Raw genomic sequence first — 18,854 nt, 5'->3', positions numbered from 1 at the left:
GCTGATAATTCCAGTCACAGATGCCAGATGTACCTCAGTACCATATAGATACGTCATGGATAATTCCAACGAATTTCTACATAGGTTTTGAAGATTTCAAGACAATTTTATTTCGAGTTTAAGCCAAGGCTTTGCTGAATGCATTTGCATTTTAAAATTCAAAACCCATACATAATCACACTTTAGCAAAATCAGGAACAGATTCGTTTTTGATCGTCTACAAGTTTAAATTGCCATTTAGGCAACCACTGGCGTCTTTTAGTTAGTCTCATTTTAGTATCACATATATGCACAGGCTATCAATAACGTGAATGAAGCATGTGAGTTATACGATTTGATGTTCTCGTTGAGAAGACAGTAGGCTATAACGGTTTGTAACAGTTTTACAAAGGGATACAGACTTCTCTGCCCTTGTGATGCTGTACACGGTTGTCAAAGGACCCGCGAGCTGCGGGGTTTTCTGGCGCTCTTCAGCGGCTCCGGTGCTGAATTCCTTTTGGGGATTATAGCGACACCTGCGGTGAGAAAACGCATAGCAATTTTACTGCGATGCCTGTGCCTACGAATCCTACAAACAACTTTATACAGGTAGCAAACAACAGCAACAAAACATAAAAACAGGGTGTTGAGCCCTTTCATGTGGCCAGTAGGCCTACTGCTTGTATGCATCTCCAAAATTATTCACACTCTGAAAAAAGATGAAAAGATGCATATTTTAATTCTCAAAAGTGGAATATACATCTAGAAAACATTAGCTACTTCAATGGAATGAACCAAAGTAACCCTTTAAACATACCCCTTTCCCCAAAAAAGTATCACAAATGCTCATACCCTGTTTTCACTGTACTCTGTGAAGCACAGTTTGAGGTTACTGGCAGGAAGAACCGGTGATTTTTTGGTAAAAATATCTTGGCACTTGCTGATTCTATTGACCTTAACAAAAGTCCCATGACCAGCAGATGCAATCCTGTAACATCAAAGATCCACCACTGTATTCCAACATAGGTATGCCTTTTTTTCAAACAGTCTTTTTACCTATTACAAGGAAATAGAATAGGGTCCAAGTGTAGAGACGAACACAGGGTACAGGGGAAAGTTGAACAAAGAGTACTTTACTACAATAACTATCTTAATAACACAAACATAACAGCAACCAGTTCAACCACAAGCAAGCAGAAACAAGGCGCATAGTGCTAACAGCTAATGGAAAAAGACGCAAACAAAATGCGACGTCCAAGCAAAGAAACAGGGGAATGACACACTGGGGTTGGGGAACTGGCGGCCTCTGGTGGGAAGAAATGGGAACTGTGACAATTTCCAGCGCCAAACATTTTTATATTTGTGTGACCATGCAATGACATGTAAAGGTGAAACTGTTATTTGTGTCATTTGTTGTGAGAGTTTGACATTCCCTATGGTGGGAGATGAAATTTTACATGCGTGTTACATCATTTTTACACCCCAGTGAAACAGGAATTCATGGCAGGCGACAGTTCTGTAAGATGAGACTAACTTTAAAAAGTAGAAATTGAATAGAGATTTATTTATTTTTGGTGGACTTTATTGAAAATAATTATTTGGGGTGTGAACTGTGGCAAGTAAATATTAATATTGTAATATGAATATAATATTTAAATTCATATTAAGTAACTCGGCCGCCTGAGTTAGCACTGATTAAGGGCAAAGCCCAGTCAGCACCAGCACGCTTTTTGTTGTACTGTAAACACTGGAACTCTCTTACCCATAAGTCTTTGCTATAGTAAGCCAGGGGGCTCTGTAGTAAGCGAAAAGCGGAATCTCCGCCCTTCATGTTTCTAAACCAATGTATGCGTTTCCTGTCTCGGAGACTGTAGCAAATGAAATGACGAGTCAAGGTGGCGTGAATGAAACTGCGTGTGCCATGATTTTGGCTGTAGGGCGGATGTTATATATGTTATGATTTTGACAGATATAATCCAGATTAACGTTTATTGAATTTAGCGTGTCAGCTAGCTCTCCAAATTGCTAACTAGACGGTTGTCAGAACTAAGAATCATCGTGGCTCTGGACTATGTTAGAAAGCTATTGGTGCACATGCTGATTAGTAGCTAGCGAGCTATCGAAGTAAGTTAACGTTAGTCTTTGAAATAAATAAAAGCACTGCGAATTTCTGGTACCCACATGCTCCGGATAAACAGGTCTGTAATTTGCTTGAATGTAAGCAGCTAACTGGCTATCTGGGCAAGTTATGATGTTTGTATGGTTGGTCGAACATCGATAGCTAACTTCTTAGCTTGTAGAGACGGTTAACTAGCAGACATCGAAGTTATAAATTGGTTGACGTTAGTTGATTACCTATTTAGCTAACCTTTCCCGGGAAGGTCAGACCGTGTAACAAGCTCGATATCGTAATTATACCGTTCTAGCATTACATTTTAAAGCATCATTTAACAACCCGGCTAAAAGTAACTAACTGGGCACAATGCAGAGAAGCATTCCTACAGTGAAGACGGAAGACACTGGATTTCATGCGCCGAAAGGAAAAGGAGACACGTTGATTAACATTATCAAAGAGAATCATCTGCGGGCCCCGAGTCCTAATTATGATGACGACTCGGAAGCCGAGTCGTACCGAGATGGGCACACCGAAGAGGTTGACAGGGACACGAGGGTCAGGGCGTACGCCTGGTGCCGGGACTTCCTTTCCGGGACGTGGAAAACCATTCACGAGACGGATTTCCAGATCAGCATTGTCCGGTAATGCGATGACCAGACGAACCGAAGTAGAACATATGGCACATTAATTACTACAGTTGTAATATTTCTTGCCAGCCAAGTTCACAGAGCAAAAACAACCAATATTATTGGTAATAATCCTGCTTTTGACAGAAGTGTCCAGTTAAAAATCATACCACTTTTTTTAATGTAGAGGGTATAATTATCCCTGGAACAAAAACCAGCATATATGCTGGGTCCCTAGAGTGTATAACCCTTGATCTAGTACGTCCAGTAAATTTAAACTTGAAGATGTCCAAAAGGACCAAAACAACGCTGTTCTCTATTGACACATTTTTAATGAGTTTCAGACCGATAGGCTATTGCTTTCAGTTATATTCTGATTGGTCTTTTCTTTGCCTCAATTTATCTGGATGTGCGTTATTGCAGCGGTGGCCTGAGTAACCTGCTGTACCTGTGCAGCCTGCCCGACCACGCGCAGTGCGTCGGTGACGAACCGCGACAGGTGCTGCTGCGCGTGTACGGAGCCATCCTCCGGGTCAGTTCTTTTCCGCTGGCCTGCGAATATACAGAAAACGCCAGCTTTCATTTATAAAAGATTGCAGAAACGGTCTGCTCATTTCTCATTTCTAGCTCATTTAATATTAGTAGTTCGCTTGCTGACTGTGCAAACTACCATTCTGCTGCAAAATATATATATATTTTAAAAATATTATTTTCCTGACTAAACTCCTACAGTTTTTAAGTTAGACATACTACAGCAATAATGATATCCTGTGACTACTACTAGCCTTACTACCACTTCCAATGCTGCTCATAACACGCTTACTATACTTATATAACAATATGCTATTTTAAAGATAGCATAGTACCTGAGCTTTCAACAAACAGTAAACAATTTCTTCTGGAACTTGATGACTAGTTTCAACATTGTATTCTTCTAAATTTCAATTTAATGATAAGAAGCTTTCAATTTGGCTTGTTGAAATGTAGTTAACATGTTTTTAAGCATTGTGTGGTAATCAGAAACATGTTTAAAAACACAAGACCTCAGACTTGCATACTTCAAAGTATGGATGGCTCAACATCACCATTTCTCATTGTTGCTCTTATGGTAATATTATAAAATTAAGCCCCAGCTTTCCATCCACTGTTTTAACTAGCTAGAATTTGATTCCGCGTGTTTGCGATGTTGACTTTTGAGGTTTAGAGATGTTCAGCAGTGTTAATGTTGAGGATGCAGACGGTGTTGCTATCGGTAAACGAGGCTCTTATGCGTGGGTTCGCCTGCATGTGTGGCAGGGCGTGGACTCCCTGGTGTCGGAAAGCGTGATGTTCGCCATTCTGGCGGAGAGGCAGCTGGGCCCAAACCTCTACGGCGTCTTCCCCGAGGGTCGTCTGGAGCAGTACATGCCGGTAAGCGGGAGTCCCGTACAGGACGGGGGTTCACAAAGCCCCCCCGTCCCGTCCCCGTCCCCCCGCCCGTCAGGACGGGCGCCTCTTCAGTAGGCCCGTGGGGTTTTGAAAGCAGTCCGTCGCGAAGCATCGCTCTGTTGCGGGTTTTTCAGAGCAAGCACCTGCGGACCGAACAGCTCCGTGACCCGGAGGTGTCGGCGGAGATCGCTACGAAGGTGGCCCGCTTCCACGGGATGGCCATGCCCTTCAACAAGGAGCCCAAGTGGCTGTTAGGGACCATAGACAGGTACAGCAACACAGACAAAGGTAGAGTAGCGCCATAGGAACGGTCATATACGGGTACAGTTACACCCCAGGAACAGTCATATACAGGTATGGTCACATGACAAGCGTGGTTACAGACATATACAATAATGGCGAGCACAACTGTGGACTGTTACGGGTATCCATTTCATTCTTATGTTTTCCAGCTAATATATCTGAGAATGTGACTAGGTTCTCAAATGAACGTTGTGTGTAATGTATGAATATTGAAGTTTATAGATCCTGGATATTTTATCAATTCTGTTTATTTACTATGACTAATTAACATATGCATATAGGCTTATATATTTCCTGTGCACATCTATCAGGCAGGGGAGGAATTGACAGATGTGTCTTGTCATAAGATGTCATGTTGTCAACTTGTTTTTTACAGAAGAGCCTAATCTCCACCTGTACTTGCAGGTACATGGAGCAAGTTCTGCAGCTGAAGTTTGTCCGGGATGCTCACGTGAAGAAGTTCAATAAGTTGATGAAGTACAACCTGCAGGCAGAGCTGGAAAGCCTACGGTGAGGGCGGGGCTAGGGGGAGAGGGCGGGGCATTAGTTTTACTGGCATAATTTCTCTGGAACTGAAAGAATGGCATTTCATCCTTCAGCACACAGGCCAGGCCTCTTGCGTAACTAGAGGAACTCAGCTGTGAAGAGTCTGATTTAGCACGAGTTCTCCGTGACACGCTGGATGTGTACCAGTCAAGTGTTTTGATATGGAGAGCAAAGTGTAGCGATTGCTTCACGCGCGTCAGCAGCTGGCAAAATAAGGCAGTTCCGCTCAGGACAGGGGTCACGACCCCTCCCGCCACTGTCAGGAAGAGGGTGGCTTTGAGTCATGAGTTTGCAACCTTAAAATCTGGCAGGCAGCTCTGTGCTGGAAGCACTCCCAGTGTGTTACGTGTTACTGCCCAGCCACGGAATGGATTGGCGGGGCCAGGAGCCACACGCTACCGCTAAAAAAAATAACGCTCAGACCGGCCTGTCAATCACAGCGACACAAGGTCGTTGGCTCTCGCAGTTGGCGCGCGGCTGCCCGTACCGTGCAGCCCGCGGCAGTGACCCGCATTCACAGTGACGCACAGAGCCAGGAATGCGAGAGTCGCCTCTGCTGGATGCCACGTACTCGGTCACTGATCGCGCACTGCTTCTGTTTGCTGCGCAAGATCTCCAAGAAATGATAACACGCTGCTGTTGTTGCGACTCCAATTCTCTACATCAACCTAAAACAATTTCCACAATTTCATCTCTTTTCTATATTGTCCCACTGCATTTTTTTTACCATTTCATCTTTCTCCAATATACAGTTTGCATGTTTGAGTTTAAAAAAATAAATAAATAAATAAAGCAAAACGATGGCTTTATTTCCCTTTTTAGAACACTGTTAGCAGAGACCCCCTCTCCTGTAGTGTTCTGCCACAACGATGTACAGGAAGGTAAGCGTTCGTATGGCAAGTGAGCGATGCACACTTCCTCTCTTGGAGCTAATTTCTGGTCATGTGATCCACTTCAGAAGACCAGTCAGAGTCACTTCCTGGTAAATTGGGCTGCAGGACTAGCTGGGGTGTCTATTTAAAGTGCCATGCATATTCAGCATACTTTGCATATTTGGCATACTGTCATTCATATTTAGCATACTACAAGTCAGTGTTCAGGTGACTTGCTGCATGTTTTAACGTAAAAGGGGATTCATCCCCCACCCTCTTCCGGCAAATAAAAAATTTAACCAAAAAACAGAAATTCATGAATTCTAAAAATTAGAGAAATATTTGTGACTCATTTGTATTGCTGAGCACTTATCGTTTTTGTTGCGCAGGGAATATTCTTATGCTGGATGGTGTTGAACAGGACCCCTCTTCGACAGAAAAGCTCATGCTCATAGATTTTGAGTACAGCAGCTATAATTTCAGGTGAGGCGGTGGCTTGACACTTACCCACAAAGCCGCAGTCTTCTTGAATATCATCGCACACGCAAAGTCATGTGACCTGTCATTGGTAGATTGTAACACTCTTCTGGTGTGCTAATGGCCAGAAGATGCTGCTCTCTCTGTAAGAGGTGCATTCTGTCTCCTTGCTGTGTGTTTAATTTCTTTGTATTTATCAGGCTTGACTGACAGGTGGTAACTAGTGAGAGAGGTGAACTGGACTAAATATCTATAACACCTTATCAAGACTGTTTAACGCACATTCAGTGCGGTTCCATGGGAAGATCATACAGTTATTTAGTTCAATTCACCTCTCCCTCTCACTCATGGGGTGAATACACTGCTTTTGTAACGGTAACTAGTGTTCCATGATCAATCGTGAATAGCCAGTGGATCACATCGATCGTACAACAATTACTAACATTATGATTTTGCTTCTACAAAAAAGGGGAAAAAAATGGCGTACTTGATTTTCCTAAAAATCACACTGTTCTTCAGGGGTTTCGACTTCGGCAATCACTTCTGCGAGTGGGCGTACGACTACACCTACGACAAGTGGCCGTTCTACAAGGAGAACATGGAGAACTACCCCAGCAGGGAACAGCAGGTCAGTCTGCGTCAGATGTGTTTCTCCCTCCTCATTTTACCAATCAGAATAACTGTTTATGAATCCAAATTTGTTTTCCTTACTCCTATATAAATTAAGCCGTGTATGGTGCCGTACTTGTTTTGTGAAGAAGTGTTTGTTGGAAAGCATTTTCATAGGTCAAGTGATGAGTGCTGTGTAAAAGGTTGTGTAAGTCTCTCTGGATAAGAGCGTCTGCTAAATGCCTGAAATGTAATGTAATGAGTGTCAAGTTCTAACTTGACTTACTGTACCCTGCTTTTCTGGTAGTGAGCATTCTTACTCTCACTGAAAGCATAGTTTCCTTGTTTGGAATATATATTTTTTATGCCTTTTATTCGTTTTTCCTTCACAGTTGCATTTCTTCCGGAGCTACCTGGCGGAAAGCGGGGGATATGCCGAGAGCATGACGGTTGAAGACCGAGCGAGGGTCGAGGAGGGGCTGATCAACGAAAGCAACCGGTATGAACACCGTGCCCCAACACCGTACCCTCACACCGTGCCCTCACACCGTGCCCCGACACCATGCCCCGCCATATGCCCCAATACTGCCCCAACACCGCACTCCACCACAGTGCTCCACCACAGTGCCCCAACACCGCGCTCCGATACCGTGCCCCAACACCATGCCCCAACACCGTACCCTCACACCATGCCCCGACATGTGCCCCAACACTGCCCCAACACCGTTTCCGATTCACAAAAGGCCGCGGTATGGCAGTCTCTGCGCTAAACTTCAACTGTACTTTACGTGCCTCTCTCATCCCAGCTACGCTTTGGCCTCTCATTTCCTGTGGGGTTTGTGGTCCATCATCCAGGCGAAAATGTCTACAATCGAGTTTGGGTATATGGTAAGTACGGCAGCAACGATTCCTGAAATCAGTGAGAACCTGAGGAACAGATTTTACTGAAACAGGTCCGCTGGGTCTTCTCTTTCCCCACGAGCACAGCTGTTAGAAACACTGAGTCATCATGTTGTTCTGTTTATTTGTATGGTAACATGACATAACGATGAGAGCAGGCCATTCAGCCCAACAATGCTCGCCATTTTCCTGCCTAAATTGTACCTGGTGCTCTGGTTAGGTGCACTTTAGTTGGGAAAATGGCGAGCATTGTTGGGCTGAATGGCCTGTTCTCTTCGTTATGTCATGTTACCATACAAATAAACAGAAAAACATGATGACTCAGTCTTTCTTAGCCTATGGTAGGTAGGTTTACTGGTGTAGATAGTCTCTCCATAAAGACCAGTGGGAATGACCAAAGGGACAAGGTGTGTTTAGGCAACGTGCAGAACGTGTCTTGAGGATTAAATTTTTTCCCAGCAGACTTTGCAGGTCACGTCAGGATTGCTAGTCAGCAGTACCATCGCTATCTGATTGCACTGAAGCTGCTCCTCTGGTCTGCTGGCTGCCTGCTGTGGCCAGAGGCCACTGCATGAAGTGTACTCTGCGAATGCAGTGATTTTATCACACATTTTGGAAGGCTGTGTATGATACTCTGTGCTATCTTAACTTGTTAGAAGACATTGCTATGGATACAGTTGGGCATTCTAAATGTGTATTTTGATCTGACTGTTGATTTGCCAAATAATCTCGTTGGCGTAGAAAGTGGCATTTTGCTTTAGAAGTAGATTCACAAGGCTGTTTAACCCTTTGAAGAGTAGGATTTTTTTGGGAATGTTTTTTAAAAATTTTAAGTCAGTGTTCTAGAACTGATTGTTACATGAGGGTTAGAATGTTCCGTTAAGAATGTTAACATATTTGTGATCTTACATTTTAAAGGGTTAAAATCCAGATATTTCTCTTTTGTCTTCCAGGACTACGCTCAGAGTCGATTTAACGCCTACTTCAATCAAAAAAAGATGTTTACGTAATTTGCCGACAGTCCGTTCCCCCCTCCCCCTCCCCCCATCTCTAACTCAAAGCAAAATTAATTCCGTTTACTGTAACTGGTCAGAGTTAAAGTACCATCTTTTGTGACATTCTGAGTTCCCGTTTTCAGAGCACTCTGAACTCTTCTGATTTTAATTGGACCAGCATGCACTTGGATCCCAAGCAGTGGAGGAAAGGACAAACAGCACTGACCTTTAAAAAGGGCACCTGGGTGGAGAATACAAAAACCCTGCATGGGCTAGGCTGATAAATTCCAAAGCAACTGTTGGATGTCGCCAGCTGTCCACAAGAAGACCAGCGCTTAAAAATACCACATGTACATAAAAACATTTACTGTAACTAATAGCATTCACGTTGATCTAATTAATATCAACGTATAACCCGAGATTCTTGTGGGCTAATACCACACCAAATATATGCTGCATGCTTTCGTTACCCTCTATTGTAATACAAAGAAAGACGTTACTGTTTTTTTTTTCTAACATTTTCTTGACGCAGAATTTATTTATTGTATGCTTGCGCATGTCAATGTAGATGGACCATCAGGAAGAAAACTCAACAGAAAGAATTTTACCTGGATTCTTGTTAAAAATTCACCTGTTATTCATATTTGTGTCTAGTGATCTCGTTCACTGGTACTTTTTTTTTTCGTAATTTAACTGCCCGCCATGTTGTTCTCGCAACGCCGCAAAGCTAAAGGGTCCAAAACTGGCATCATCCAAAAGTGTGTTCATCGGTGTTTTGTGCATCTTTATCATTTATGTGTGCAATCTTTGTCTCATAGCGGCGTGTTTGCAAGGCATCCTGGGAGCTTCAGACCAGAACCCGTTGGCTGTGCTGTCAACCCTGCGTTCAGGGTTTGATGGCGTTTTAAAAATGTTAATCGTGCTTTGCTTGTTCTTCACCTGTGATGTTCAAATCAAAGTTGTTTTCCTGTATGTACATTTCACGCTATCCTGGTGTTATTTCTTCCACGTGTTTGACCCGCAGGTAGAATCATTGATACATGAGCATGGTAGAGAAAATATTCCCTTGTATCATATTTTAGTGTCAGAATATTCCAGATTTTCTGGCTTTTTTTGAAATATTCTTGTTCACATATCTAAGTGAGACAGTTCTCATGGAGTTTTGAAAAAGCCAGAAAATATCGGGAGGCTGTTTTTTTGCGTTTGTTCGAAAGTGCGTTGTTCAATATTACTGCATGGCGTGGGAACCTTACCTGTAAGTACAGGGGTTAAGCTGGCAAAGATAGTGAACACAGCCAGTAAGATAGTAGACCCAAAGGACAAGAACGAAAGCCCTCGGCGTAGCAGATGACCCTCCTCGTCCCCTAAGTTTGCTTAGCGCAGTTCTGGTAGGCGGTACAGGGTGCCCCTGAAATACACAAGAAATCTTTTGTTCCAATTGCAGTCCACCTCCTAAATCCCATGAAAATCAGACCACAATGAAATGCCCCATACTTCCCTCTTGTAGAGTTTTTAAAAACATTTTTTACACCATCACCTTTTTTAAATTCCTTTATTTATATTTTATCTTTTTGAATGTTTTTATACTTTCTCTTTTTCAGCGTCTTTTAAAACTGCTCGGAGGGCCAAAGGCAATTTTACACTAGTTTGGTAGTATTCTGTTCCAATTCTAGTCTCCTTTTGCATCACCAGAATGGGGCTAATGTATATTAATTAGGTTGGGGGGGCCACAAATGGCTCAACAGTGCTCCACTAAGGCATTGCCCAACCGGCCTTTTAAATACGCATGCAGGCACTGTTTTATACCGAACGACGTACTTGCTTGTCATTGCGTGCACGTTCAGAGCACTCGTATCAGGTTTGCTGGTAAGGGCTAGCGTAGACCTGCATTGATACTTTTGTATAGGGCTTTACTCGGTAGTACACGATTGGCCTTATGACGCACAGTGCAAACTGTAATGGCGTTCTGCACAAATTGTAGTCGCGAATGCTGCCCGCCTCGTTAGAAAACTGCATCTTGTCTATTTTACCGAGGAGCTTGTTTAGCTAAGAAACCTCAGCAAGCGGGAAGATTGAACATAAAAGCCTTTGACCTTCGCTTTGCTGAGGCCCTAAAATCGCATTGACTTGGAAAAAAATTTATTTTGTAAACATGAGGCTATCTGCAAATAATTGGGCCAGTTTTGCCGTTTGGAATTTCAGTTTGGGGTCCCTTTGTCAGTTACTTATTCGGTAGATCCAAAAGACGAGCAAGCTTTCCCTCGCTTGTGTCGGTTAGCATGCGTCAGCATTTGTTTTAACAAAAAAAAATTCACTCTGCTGATTGTGTGTCTGCATATTGACCAAGTGAACGTTACGTGTTCAACTAAAAATTGATTCCTTCTGAATGTAGGTTCCCTCACAATTCCTGCATTGCAGATTACAGTTATTCTGACTTCTTTTTTTGGGGGGGGAGAGATTTTGTTCTGTATTTGTAATAATATCAATGTAACCATATGCAAATTGCCCTCCAGAGTTTATCTCTGGGCAAGTCTAGTAAAGCACAGTGGTGATATAGGGGAGCCCTTGAAGGGTGTGGTTACTGTGGAATGGGGGTTCTGTTCTTGTGTTTGTGTTTTTGATCATGTCTTCTGCATCTTTATGCAGTGAGAGATTAGGAGATGCCTAGATTATATGGCCTCGACTTTGGGGTATCTTCTCAAAATTTGTTCTGTAAAATTTGGTCTGGCTTATTTACTATGACTGAACTAACCTTTCTCTGTTCCAGTATATTAACAGTAAACTCATTTGTGGTACCGCTTGAGCAAAAATAATACATTCAAATGTCTGAATATCACAAAAACTAAAGAAACTTCTCAGAATATTTTTCCATTAAATGTGACCTCAGGAACCAGATGAAAGGTCTTGTGTCAGATTTTTTTTTTTTTTGGCAGTCTCTCAGCTTTATTATTTTTTTGTAAGCTTTGATAGCAATTTTGTTTTAATTTTGGTTAATAAAACTCTGTTTTCTGCATCTGATATGTGTGTGTTCTTACTGTGTAGACGTATCTTGGTTTCACACTGGTCAACTCTAATCTGACACTAAAATGAGGTGTTATTGAATACATTATACCATAGTACACAATACTGTTATTACCCCCATAGAAAGCAATAAGCCATTCTAACAAAAGTAATGAGCATCTGTAGTTAAATTTAGTTACTTGAACCATAAATTGTTTATATTTTGATGACTTGGGAAAAATCTTAGAATCATCATCAATCAAACTATTGTTCAAACTGAAATACAGGACGTGTCTTATTCACAAAGACTATTTCGAATTATGACTTGCAATAAATGGCTTTTTTTTACATTCCCGTTCACATAGCTGAGCGAGACTGTTCTCAAGGAGTTTTGACAAAACAGTTTCAGTTACCGTTGGGCAGTAGGATTGTTTCAACATCTTGGGGGTTTTGCAAGACAACCGGAAAGCTGGGCATAAATCGCCAGACTATTTTAAGACCACGTAGCGTGTAAACTCGTAAGTGACCACAGCAGCTGATATCACCGCAAGAGAAAGACGCCACTAACATATTAAGCACACAGGAGAGTGGAAGAGAGAGAAATGATTTGTCATTACTGGTCAAATCATGCAATTTTAGAATTGCTCCACAACAAACATGGCATTGAACCGACCTGTGAAATTTGTATTCTGCTATAGTGTAAGTAGGCTGTTTCAATGTACGGACACAAATATTTAAACTATATATATGACTCCAATAACCGTGCTACTTCAATGAAGATCGCAAATTTGAAATGGTCCAATTCTGCGAACTGAGATGGTTGATCCAAGAATAATCAATTTGCTGTTCATTGAACCGATATGACCTCCATATTGGTCAATTTGTCAGTCATTATCTGTGTACCTGTATTTGTGTGCTAGATTTTTTGTGAGGTCTAACGCTTAAAATGTGCTTATTATGCTGCAGAACTGCCTAATAAAACCTTAGTAGAAAAGAGTGTCAAAAATTTAGTTATTGAAAAATGTAGCAATCATGTTCAAAGACCTTAAATGTACTTATGACAAGGGCATTTTGAACAAAACAACAGTATTTATCGACTAAATGGCTCCATCTAGTGGGGGCTAGAGTGGGAACTCGCACCGTATACAGTATATGGGTGAAAGATGTATCTACATAAGCACTAAGAACATTTCACACATTTAATGTTAGGAAAATATTTTTCTGACAAAAGAAATTCTACTTTTCAGAAACATATTGACTAAGCCTATCACTTTTTTCAATATACAAGCACCGTTTTTCACAGGTGTAAGATGTTAGAAAGAAAAAGTAAACAAAACAAAATACATGAATGAAAATACTTGCCATCAATATTTGTGTAATGGAGACACTGAATAGAGTATTGTGACTGTCCTCCAAACAGCTGATGCAAAATCTAGACCGTATGTAAAACAAGATGCCTAGTGGCTGTGGCATTAGCCAGTTAGTGCTGAGGGTGGTGACAGCTGCTAAATAGTTTTTTCATGAGTTACTCCTGGTCTTCCTCTTTTTATTATCATTGGCAGCGAGCCACACATTTCTTGTGCTACTCAGAAACTAGTCTTCGAGGGAGGTGGAGCTTCATTGGGCTCCGTTTGCCAACAGTATATTGACATGTGACAATACAAGGTGCTCTTTGAGGTAATTTGAGTTATCTTTGGCTAATTTGTGGCCATCATGAATTCCATAGAACTGCTAAAAGAGTGAACAATTCTCTTATTAACTGTGAAAGAAGAAAATAATTATGCAGTGGCATAATATTGATTCAGCCCATGTTGTTTTTGAGTCTTATAATAATTGACATATCCTTTCTTTGCCAATACAACGTGCCAAACACTTTTAACAGATCTGTTTTTACCTCTGAAGCACATCCAGAATGTTACAACTGCAATGTCAATCCCTTCTCATCTCATCTCTACGTCTACCTGTATGCGCAAATGTGAAATTCAAAGCCTCTGTGCTAGCCTATCAGGCAGCTGAAGGAACAGCTCGCTTACCAAAGATCTTCTGTACTCTTGGCCCCTTTCCTCTGCACGACTGCCCCTCAGGTCACATCTCTTGTTTGTTCAGGCCCCCTGGTGGTGAAATGTGCTTCCTACTACTGTGAGCAGAGCAGTACATCAGTCAGGATGGCCGAGCGGTCTAAGGCGCTGCGTTCAGGTCGCAGTCTCCTCTGGAGGCGTGGGTTCGAATCCCACTTCTGACAGATCAGTTTTTACCTGTGAAGCACATCCAGAATTTTACAACCGCAACCTCAGCAATGTCAATCCCCTTCTCATCTCTGTCTACCTATATGTGCTCACGTCAAATTCAATGCCTTGGTGCTAGCCTATCAGGCAGCTTAAGGAACAGCTCTCTTACCAAAGATCAAAAGATCATCTGAACACTTGGCCCCTCCCCCCTGCATGCCTGCACTTCCAGGTCATATCTCGTTTGTTCAGGCCCCCTAGTGGTGAAATGTGCTTCCTACTACGGTGAGCAGCACAGTATATCAGTCAGGATGGCCGAGCGGTCTAAGGCGCTGCGTTCAGGTCGCAGTCTCCCCTGGAGGTGTGGGTTCGAATCCCACTTCTGACAGTTGTGATTTTATCTCTGACCACCAGGGGGGCCCAAACAAACAAGAATCCAGCTACAACCAGCACAGGCTGAGAAATGCATATCACCATCTCATCTCATGAATGCATAACAACAAATACAGGTAAAGGAGCAGGAATTTGGCGAAAGCGCATAAAGAACAAGATCGCCAGTGCATCACAGATATGCCTTAGCAAGGTATTTTTATAATAGCATCAAGGTAAAAAAAAAAAATCCAGCATCCAGTATGCTTTTAAGGTTTATCTTAGAGTCCTACTTTAATTTTAAATCGCACATCAGCAATATGTTGTCTTTAATCTCAGGAACATTGCACTACCTGGCTGCAGTGATTTCTGGACAAACCCCACAGGGGGAATCAGTCAGGATGGCCGTATATCAGTCAGTATATCAGGGCAGTATATCAGTCAGGATGGCCGAGCGGTCTAAAGCCGGGCACCCACCGCACGCGTATCGGCCGCGAGCGCGCTACGCGCGTATTACGCGCGTAACTGAAGCGTAGTTGAAGTACTGTTATTACAACGGCAGCGGGCGACGTCGTCTCCACCAGATGCGAACGCGTCGCGTACCGGCTGCGAAGCTCGCGCGACACAAGCGAACTGAAGCGTAGTTTTTCGCTTCTGTTCTATTTTTTCGGCTTGTTGCGCGTCACGTTGGCCTGTTTATACACAGAAATATGCTCTAAAATGCTAGGTATACATGCTCTGATTTATATTTCATTCTTATATTACTGGGGGTGTGTCCCTAGTTACCTCCCAGATATTTTTTATGCAGCTAAAAAAATACAAGCCTTTTCGTTTTGTAAAAATAAATAAATAACTGGAACCTGGGGGAAAGCCAAACTTAGTTTCGCTGTCTTATTTTCCGGAGGGGGTGGGGTAAATTTGAAAATACACCACAGAAAGACGTAGGCTATTGAGTGACGTAAAAGGGAATGCACCGAGCAGCGGTTTGTTAGCTCGAGTATTGGAAGATAGTTTTTAACCAACCATTGCTCAGCCTATTTGACTTCTCCGATGTCTTCGTTCGCCGTGTTTTCAAAAAGGGCTTGTTAATAAAAATCAGATAATCCACAGAGCTTTAAAAAAATCAGATTATTTAGTGGTCTTGCCGATGAAAATGCACCTATTTTATAAATGAAGTTGTAAGCAAGCCTTTATTGCACTTGTACTTCAAAGCTTCCGGTGTTCATGGCGTTGTGGTGTTCATATCCCTTCAAGATTAAAACTGTTACTGACTTTTTCATGATTAGCTGATTTTACTAAATCTGATCCTATAAATGTTTTGACGTGAATGGCAAGACAACACGGGAATTCCCAATGGTTGATTACGGATTATTTATTATTATTATGATCATTACATATTCTTCATGAAATTGGCACGCTTGTTAACCAAGCAAATAAATTAATACAGTTTGAGATTGATTGTTATGCAGGCTACGTTGCGATTTAAGTTTATGATAATGAGCTTGAAAGCGTTTACTTTCTCACGTATTTACGAGTTAACGAAATATTACCAAATTAACAAACTGAAAAAGGCCTCTCACCAAAGTATTCACTTAACCCATAATCAACAGTCGTGAACAAACGTGATATACACGATGTAATCCCACTGCAGACTGCGAGAGCTACTAGGAATATAGAGCTTTAAGCAAGCCTTTGCGCGACACAAACGGAACCAGTGGAGACACCCTACGCGTCGCGCCGTGCTGCTTCGCCCTGCTGTTTACGCGACGCGTGCGGTGGGTGCCCGGCGTAAGGCGCTGCGTTCAGGTCGCAGTCTCCTCTGGAGGCGTGGGTTCGAATCCCACTTCTGACAGAACGGTTTTACTGTTACCTGTGAAGCACATCCGGAATGTAACTGCTCATATGATCTACTGACTACCTACATACGCTTACAGATTCCAATTCCAATTCCAATTATTTACTGCCAGGCATCCTGGATGACACTCCTGATTCCTGAAAGTGCAGCTGAACCAAATTGCCCTGGTAACCAGATACAAGAGGAGATTCACCAGCTGCAGACCAGTTGCAGTTTGGCATGATCGAACAGGAAATCATATTACATGTAATCATTTGTTGGATTGCACCAAACTCCTGATTGGTCTTTCTCAGTCGAAGTTTCATCAGAGCCATGAAACTTGCTATGTATTCAATAAGACAGGCATTTTCACCGACTCTGACACAAACCCTTCTTCTCTGAAAAGGTCGGCAGACTCTCTGTATATTGCTGGTTGTGATTCCAGTCAGGCAGTGCAATAGCTCAATGAGTAATAATTAGGAAATAGCTGCTATTGAATTTGACTTAGGGGGAAAGAAACAATTGAACAATGCAGCATTCTCAGTCTAGTCTGGATCTATGTAAACAGATCAATATTGCTGAACTCCAGCATGCACAGGGAGAAACAATAGTTGATTGGCTAAACAGATTCCACAATAGATCTTGATCTATTGTATCCTCTGCATGTTATGCAGTGAATATAAACTATTTTTTTGTCAATGCCTTTTCTTTTTTTTGCAATTGTGTACATTTATTCTACATCTAAAATGTAAATAAGAATATGCTTATTGGCCTTGACCTGAAGCTTATTGTATTCCACATTTGAAAGGGGAGTAGTTCTTTTTGTCCATTCATTGCTGTTTTGTCCCAAAGTGTTCCTGAAGGACACAGAAGGGCTTTTATAGTGTATGGCATATTGTATAAAGGCAATGTAAATGATTGCTAGGTAATCTCCTGCTGACTGGCCAAACATGCTTTCCAACAAGAGGGGCAGTGTGGGGGGTCTCTTTTTCTGCATTTGGAAATGCCTGACATTATTAATACATCAGCCACTAATGCCACCATTACGTAAAGGTGTGGAATAAGTAAGGGACCTGATCTGTTGCTGACTCGAATATAAACTTTCTTTGAAAGTTCCTCAATGACCCTGAAGGAGTGACCGAGTGTGTGTGTGTGTGGGCATGTTTTACTATCTTTGTGAGAACCAAATGTCCCCACAAGGATAGAAAGATGAGGAAAACTATGCAAGGTGGGGACCTTTTGCTGGTCCCCACAAGTTCAAGAGGCTGTTTTAGGGGTAGGACTTAGGGTTAGGGTTAGGGTTACAATTAGGTTAAGGTTAGGGTTAAGGTTAGGCATGTAGTGGTTGGGATTAGAGTTAGGGTTAGAGGTTACGGAATGAACGTAAGTCAATGAGAAGTCCTCACAAGTATAGCAATACAAACATGTGAGTGTGTGCGTACTTGTTAGTGTGTGTGTATGTGTGTGTGTGTGTGTGGAGGTGGGGAAGTCCCTCAAATGTGAAGAGTTCCAGGATTCCAGATATAGAAAGGGGAAAGCCTAGCCTGCGCTGCCTGGTGGATTTGCACAAATTAAATGTCAAAGCCTGGGATTTGTCCGACAGTTAGCCTGCCTAAGAAGGAAAGGCGTTAACACGGGCAGACATATTTAGCATGCGAGGCTATGCGCACCTGGTATTTATACAATCCAAGGAACCCCCGGTTTCGCCCTCACGGTCAAGGTTCCAGTGGCCTGTATGGAGGTTACACGCCTTCTGGGCGTGTAACCCCCCCGCAAACCTGCAAACCCGCCATCAGCTGTTCCTCATCCAATAAACAGAACCGAAATTCCCCCTATCAAAGGGGTGGAGGAGGGGACCCGTGTTCATTCCTCATTTGTTCCGCCGGGGCAAGGATTTTATTTTTTACATTGCATTTCATTACATTTATTTAGCAGACGCTTTCATCCAAAGTGACGTGCAAAAGTGCTTACCATGGCCATTGGAACAGCTACAAAAACACTGCGCTCATTTCGTAGTTATTCATAGCCGAGAACACAGTCCTGTTCATCACACAGTGAACACTGTTCTTCGATTTCAAGCCACCTGCTATTACCCTGCTCAAAAAATGACATCTATAATAAACGTCTTTGCTATTATCGAATGCAACAGTGGTATAATCTAATGAAACAGTGATTTTAAGTTTACACAGTTGATGAGAAAAGGCCTTTTAGGCTCTCAGTAGTTTGGGAAGAAGGGGATTGTGGGAAGGGAGTCTGTCCTATAGCACCCAGAGCACTCAAATTTCTGGACACATGACTACTGGTGGGCTTTCAGCACCCACTGGCTTCCTGGAAATGTTACATGATCTTCGACCTACACGAGAGCTGAACTGACAGGAGGTTTAAAGTACAGAACAAGATATCCCTACACATTTCACAGGGTCACACCTACTTGCTTCACATATGATTGATGGGAAGCCAGAAATATCGTATAGAATAATAGGACATGTAAAATTATTTAGTCAGAGCCACAGATTATTTGTTTGTTTTGCCCTGTTTCAAAATTAAATGGACCAGTTTTTTTTAAAGTTTTTTT

The 18,854-nt window shown here is 42.3% G+C and overlaps 1 protein-coding gene and 2 non-coding genes across 3 annotated transcripts; all 3 read left to right on the top strand.

The window, feature by feature from the left end:
* Positions 1 to 1,834: 1,834 nt before the first annotated feature.
* Positions 1,835 to 11,869, top strand: chkb (choline kinase beta). Its single transcript, XM_064342462.1, has 11 exons — positions 1,835 to 2,736; positions 3,145 to 3,253; positions 4,018 to 4,131; positions 4,284 to 4,417; positions 4,858 to 4,962; positions 5,821 to 5,879; positions 6,260 to 6,353; positions 6,867 to 6,975; positions 7,349 to 7,455; positions 7,763 to 7,844; positions 8,810 to 11,869. Exons 1-11 carry the CDS (start codon positions 2,462 to 2,464, stop codon positions 8,864 to 8,866), a joined length of 1,245 nt encoding a protein of 414 aa, XP_064198532.1. The 5' UTR covers positions 1,835 to 2,461; the 3' UTR covers positions 8,867 to 11,869.
* A 2,141-nt stretch (positions 11,870 to 14,010) lies between these two features.
* On the top strand, positions 14,011 to 14,093 carry trnal-cag (transfer RNA leucine (anticodon CAG)). Its single transcript has one exon. It is a non-coding gene; the product is annotated as a tRNA-Leu (tRNA).
* Positions 14,094 to 14,381: 288 nt separating this feature from the next.
* trnal-cag (transfer RNA leucine (anticodon CAG)) lies at positions 14,382 to 14,464 on the top strand. Its single transcript has one exon. It is a non-coding gene; the product is annotated as a tRNA-Leu (tRNA).
* Positions 14,465 to 18,854: the final 4,390 nt, after the last annotated feature.

The sequence above is a fragment of the Anguilla rostrata genome, chromosome 7, assembly GCF_018555375.3.
Source record: "Anguilla rostrata isolate EN2019 chromosome 7, ASM1855537v3, whole genome shotgun sequence".
Taxonomy (NCBI): domain Eukaryota; kingdom Metazoa; phylum Chordata; class Actinopteri; order Anguilliformes; family Anguillidae; genus Anguilla; species Anguilla rostrata.
Note: the sequence above shows the minus strand (reverse complement) of the source record. Positions and strands in the feature narration are given on the sequence as shown.

Excerpts from the sequence above, each read along its gene's own strand:
- chkb (XM_064342462.1), top strand. The coding sequence starts at position 2,462 with ATGCAGAGAAGCATTCCTACAGTGAAGACGGAAGACACTGGATTTCAT. Across the intron at positions 3,254-4,017 it reads TGTACGGAGCCATCCTCCGG|GGCGTGGACTCCCTGGTGTC; the intron begins GTCAGTTCTTTT and ends CATGTGTGGCAG. Across the intron at positions 4,963-5,820 it reads GCAGAGCTGGAAAGCCTACG|AACACTGTTAGCAGAGACCC; the intron begins GTGAGGGCGGGG and ends TTCCCTTTTTAG.